The 6,000-nt window shown below is 43.4% G+C and overlaps 1 protein-coding gene across 1 annotated transcript in view; it reads right to left on the bottom strand.

The window, feature by feature from the left end:
* Positions 1-781: 781 nt before the first annotated feature.
* LOC138267476 (sorting nexin-20-like) overlaps positions 782-6,000 on the bottom strand; it is a 167,172-nt gene continuing 161,953 nt past the window's right edge. The window contains exon 3 of the mRNA XM_069216444.1: positions 782-3,666. Coding sequence (XP_069072545.1) covers positions 2,998-3,666 — 669 coding nt within the window. The 3' untranslated portion in view covers positions 782-2,997. The remainder of the gene's footprint in view (positions 3,667-6,000) is intronic.

The raw sequence follows: 6,000 nt of genomic DNA, 5'->3' as shown, positions 1-6,000 counted from the left end.
TCTCAACTTCTACCTACTGGATTTTTGTTTTATTTGGTTTTATTTTATTCATAAAGCCCTATTCTTTTAACCTGGTGTGAAGCCTTTTTGAGGTGTTTCCACTATGTTACTGTTTGAAGTGTTGTACATATACTTTACACATTGCCTCTTAAGTTAAGCCTGACTGCTCTGTGCCAAGCTACCAGAAGGTGAGCACAGATTAATTTTTGATGTGTATCTGACTTACCTTGACCTATGACTGTGGTTCCTGCTTGGACAGGCTGCATACCTCCGCCAACCAGAATCCCAATGTCTAACAGTTAATATACATCACTCTGTGTCATGGAGACACCTAGTTAACTCATTTTTGTGTGCACTGGGAAATGACAATTTACCTGCAAAAGAACCCAGTTATATTTACTGAACGAACAGTACATGCTGCTCTCAGCTAGAACAAACAGTGGCAAAGCAAATAGGTCTGGCCTTGGCAAGCCTGCATTTTTTTCTTTTGCAAACAAATGAAATTGACATTAAAACTGTAAAAGTAATATAAAAGTAATAACGGGTAAAAATACAAATGTCTAAATGTGGCATCCCTATATTTGCAAAAATTAAGTCATTAAAAAATGACCCATCAGAAAAGTTATCCATTCCACAAAAATGAAACCCGATATTGGCCTACTAGCCCTCACACTGAAGAGACCTACTTTAAAAGTGAAGGTACACATGTGGAAGATCAACATAATCTCACTCACAGTGAGCTGAGCCAAAGGCTACTGTGGCCTGACTCACGCCCCTGCTGTAGGCTGCAGTGGGAGGAGTCAAAATGTCAATGGTACTTGAACAGACCAACTGAAGAAGGAGTATGACCGAAAGCCCCTCTATGTTTGTGTCTGTATTTGATTTTATTACGGTTTATTTTAGAAAACGTGGGGCTGGGAAGAGCAACAAGAGCTGTCGCTAGGCCAGGCCTAAAACAATAGCAAACATTTCAAGGCATATGCACATTTATAAGACTCAGAGGTAAGCGAAAGAAACAAAAACATTTTCATGACTAGTGAGGTTTCTTTTATTTTTATTTTTACTGAGCCATGCTCATCAAAAAGATGCCACACGCATATTCCATCAACTCAGTGAAGTGTTTACTGCTCACAAGTTAAAGTCGGTCTTGGAGAGGCACAGCATTTATCTATAAAATATGTTAGTTCAAAAGTGCATCTCCTCTGGTTAGCCACATGATGACAGTCCTCTCAAAGCTGCCATTCTCTGACCAGTACCAGTCAGTAGTTACTTACATCAGGGGTACAGTAGGTTTGGGTGGCATGATGCGTTCACAGCTCTGCTTAGCAATGTAAGCACCAGAGTGCTGCTGGCTCTCATCATTGGGCGTCCAAGGCTTACGGAGAGCTGGGCGATGTGCTGCCCAGGTATCAAGGTGCTCTCAGCTGTCTATTCTGTTTGCCGTTGTCTCGGTGTGGTGTTACCGGGCCACGGAGATGAGGGGTAGGCGTGATGTCACGCAAAATGCTGATTTAGAGAGTATCACCAAGGATCATTGCACTTCACACGTTTTCTGTGTCCATGCAGGTAAAGAGGAGTGACTGCTTTGCAGCCGGGATGGGGCTTGGCACCTCAGATGCCTCTCGACCACCATACCTGTTGCTTCCACTCAGTACATGCAGCAAAATCACTACTTTACCAGGTCTCCACCGTGCTGCACACAACAGCTGCTGTGTGAGCTGGCGTGTGTGTGATGTGGTGATGGAGGGCGAGGGGGTGCGCTAATGCGGAGGCATCAGTACGCTGTCAAAGTGTGGTTTCTCCCAGAGTCTGAAACCCCAAACACCGAATGGCTGTCTAGTGGGCTCATTCAAATGTGAATAACTCTGGAACGAAAACAATAGCTGAAGGGGCTGATTTATTGGCCTTTTGCATGTATGCTATACTGTGGACTGATCCAAAATGTGATTGACTCTCTAAAAAATCACCGCCTGAAGAGTGTGACCGAAAGTCCCTTTATGAACATATATTGTATATGTAGCGTTTTATGTAATAATATAATTACACAACACTACCACACAACTAAAGTTGACACATCAGATCTAATAAAAGGGATTTCATGTAACCGACATTCACATTTACAAAATTAAAAGGTCATAAATTTAACAATGTAAAATGAAGTTAAACCACTTGTAGCTTTAATGTCAAGTCCAGAAGCCCTCAGGCATAAGGCAGTGAAAGTGACAAGATGATAGAGCCTGAAAGACCCAGTGAAAGTAACACTGTGCTCTTCATGATTCACAATCGAGAGGTTGTGCTTTCTCTTCTGCATGGATGTGCACTGTTCACTGTGTGGTGGAAGGTTGTGCTACTGCCAGCTGTACTGTATATATTTTGTGCACGATGGAAGCTTCTAATCATTCTGCTTGTGATGTTCCCATTCTGTCCTGGATACATGGGAAAAGCTTGCTCTGCTGCAATCCTTGATAGGTACCTGCTCTGTGGGCGAGGAAACCTCACCTGGTGCTGTCTGTTTGTGTGCGTGTGCGTGTGAATGAAACCTGGACCACTGATGTCCACGTTGTTGCCTACTTATTGTATGTGGGTGCATGTGTGTAAGAGAGAGGGGAGCAGAAGCTTGCACAGCTGTGCTTGTACCTAATCCGCTTGAGTAAGGGAAGCTTGCACTGCGGCTGCCCGGGCTGTACCTTTTCTGTTGTGTTGATATTTGCTCTTTGCATGAACAGACTATGCTAGCACAACTTGTGTAGGTCTTTGTGCTGTGCCTGTTCTGTGTGTGAGGAAAATTTGCCCTGCTCATGGTCATACTGTAATTATGCTGTGGGTGTTAGTGAAGCTCGCAAAACACTCTCATATATATTTAGAAATCGAAAAGTATTTTGACGCTGGTCTCCTGTCTGCCCGATAATGATCCCCCCCAGCAGCAGCTTCTTTACAGCACATGGTCACTATATGCCCCATTTCTTCTCCTGCATCCCGCTTTTGTTTCTGTGGCAGCTAGTGCGTGTATTCCTGAACTACCAGCTCTTTCAGAGTAACAGCTCTAAGCTGGACCTGTCTCGATTCGCCTTCTCGCAGCTTCTCTTGAAACGCAGCAAACTCTTTCCCGAGCTGGTACGCCAGGATAATCATGGCCTCGAGCAAAGGCACGTAGTACTTATGGCCGTGGTGACTGTGCAGAAGAAATACCGCCTTTTCCCCCGCCTCAAAGGCGTCGGCAGGGTTCTGCAGGTCCCTGTGACACACCAGTATGGCGCAGAGGGTAGGGACGGTCAGAGCAGGGCAGTGAGGGCTCAGCTTTTCCTGCAGATTCAGCATGTGCAGAAAAATGTCTAAGGCATCCGTGTACTGCCCCCCTCGCAGACAGCTGTAGGCCTCCTCCAGCTGCGGCTTTGTGAAGAAGTCGATGAAATCCGCCGACCTCCGGATGCATCTCACTGAATACAGCGCTCCCAGATAATCCTGTAAAGCTAATTTTCTTTCGTTGATCATTTCCTCTGAGAAGTTTCCCGTCACCCTCTTCCTGGGAAACAAAATCTCTTCCATTTCTTCCTTGAAATCCCGCAAAAGAGTTCTGTGCAGCTTCTCGAAGTCTGAGTATCGGCGCTCAATGATCGATTTGCTTTCATCAAAGCTTCCTGTCTTGACTATGATGACCTGATACATCTAAAAGGACAAACATTAAACATTACATTTCTGAAAAAAAATGAAACGGTATACTATAATACATAGCAATGCAGTAAACAATGTCTTACGTTAAGACATTGTGTTTCAGCTTGTTACCACCGAATAGCAATTAGAACTGATTGTTCGTCAAGCACCTTTTGTCCAGTATTTCTCTATTATTTATAATAATGCATTATTTTCTTTTTGCACATTACACCTCTTACCTTCGTAGCACTTATATATTTGCCTCAGTTTCATAGTGTGTTTATAAAACCTGATTTTATATCGTTTTTCCTCTCTTTCCTATTTTTCAGTTGTGTAATTTGCAGACACTCAGCAATCATTTTTACATTCCACTTAATATTCAACCTTATGGGCACTCATCCTATTTGAGCTTTCTAAAGCAGGGTGTCCTACAGAGATTCGGGTGAGACAGATCCATGCCAGATTTTCAGGATATCCTATGACTATTAAAAATATTTCCACTTAGTCCCACTATAAGCAAATCTATCTCATGTGGCCACCGTGAAAATCTGGTACGGATCGGGCTGTCATGAAACTAAGTTGGACGCATTTGCTTTACAGTAATTGATTGCGACAAGAAAACACAAAATACGTTTGATCAATCCCCTCACCACACTCTTTGGATATGGTGGATGTGTCCAATCTTGGTTTTCTTCCTCCAAGAGCAGCCACACATCAAAACAAACTTGAATCCTTTGTATCCAAAATTCCCAACATCGCTGTCAGGGCCCATGACTATCCTGCCTCTCTGTTGACTTTCTTCTATAGCTACATGTTCGTGGTGTCTCACATACTACAATATCATTGCAGAAGATACCACTTGTATGTCAATGACATCCAGCTCACCCTCCAATTTCAGTGTCTGCAACATCTTCACTGCCAGGGTACCCAAGAACAGCAGTACTATGTGTGGTTCTGCAGTTCCTGGGGCTCAGAAAATACCACAAGAAGCCTGTTACTGCAGGCTGAGAGATTAACAGACCTGGGGCTGCCTTTTCTCGAGCACCTGGGTTTTGGATGTTGCCCCTCCAACCCCAAACTGGCAGTCACCTGCCTGAGTGTTTTAGCTGCATTTTAAAAATGCTCCACATGTTGTCCTGTTCAGGGTTTCACTCTTTTCTTTTCCTTTGCCATAATATCTATTTCTACGTTGGATCCTACCTGAGTTTTTCAATTAATTATGTTTCCTGTCATGGATTAATGTAATTTCCTTTTATGTTCAGTTACTATATAAAGTCTTCAGTCTGGTTGAAGGGTAGTTTGCAAGAAAGCTGTGTTCCTTTGCTTGTTTTCTCCCTCCTTCCACTTGCTGATTCTGACTCTTAGCTCCAGTAAACTTGCACTGTTGGATTCCTGATTTTTGGCATCTTCAACCCTTTAAAGTTTTCATCCAGCAAGAATATGTGTTTTTAAACCTTTGGCTTTTTCCTCCTGAGAAGGTGGCAGCTTCTCATTGGAGTTTGCCTGCCACATAGTCCATTGTTTGGTTACATTGTGGCTTCCAAAATCAGTCAGCCTTACCCTCGACAGTTGAAGATATATATCTGTATTACAAGTAGGTGTCCAGCCCTGAGCACCAATCAGAAGAGGCAACTGAGGTCGGCCATCAAGTGGCACACTGACTGAAAGAAAATCACCATTGGGCATAGATCAACAGGATGTGCCTATTTGATCAGAAGACAGATATACTTCTCTTAGTCCAGTAAATGCTTCACTTCTCCTATCCATTATGTGTTCTCTTTCACATTGCACTCTCACTCTCTTAACCCCTTCGCTGCCAGGCCTTTTCCCCCTCCTGTGCCGAGCCTTTTTTTGGCTATTTGGAGCAGTTCGCGCTTAGGCCCTCATAACTTTTTGTTCACATAAGCTACCCACGCCAAATTTGCGTCCTTTTTTTCCAACATCCTAGGGATTCTAGGGGTACCAAGACTTTGTGGGTTACCCAGAAGAAGGCCAAGAAATTAGCCAAAATACAGTGAAAATTTCGTTTTTTTCAAAAAAATTGGAAAAAGAGGCTGCAGAAGAAGGCTTGTGGTTTTTGTCCCTGAAAAGGGCATCAACAAAGGGTTTGCGGTGCTAAAATCACCAGCTTCCCAGCTTTCAGGAACAGGCAGACTTGAATCAGAAAACCCAATTTTTCAACACAATTGTGGCATTTTACTGGGACATACCCCATTTTTACGATTTTTTGTGCTTTCAGCCTCCTTCCAGTCAGTGACAGAAATGGGCATGAAACCAACGCTGGATCCCAGAAACCACAACATTTCTGAAAAGTAGACAAAATTCTGAATTCAGAAAGGGGTAATTTGT

This window comes from Pleurodeles waltl, chromosome 12, assembly GCF_031143425.1.
Source record: "Pleurodeles waltl isolate 20211129_DDA chromosome 12, aPleWal1.hap1.20221129, whole genome shotgun sequence".
Lineage (NCBI taxonomy): Eukaryota > Metazoa > Chordata > Amphibia > Caudata > Salamandridae > Pleurodeles > Pleurodeles waltl.
This window is presented reverse-complemented; position numbering and strand designations above follow the sequence as displayed.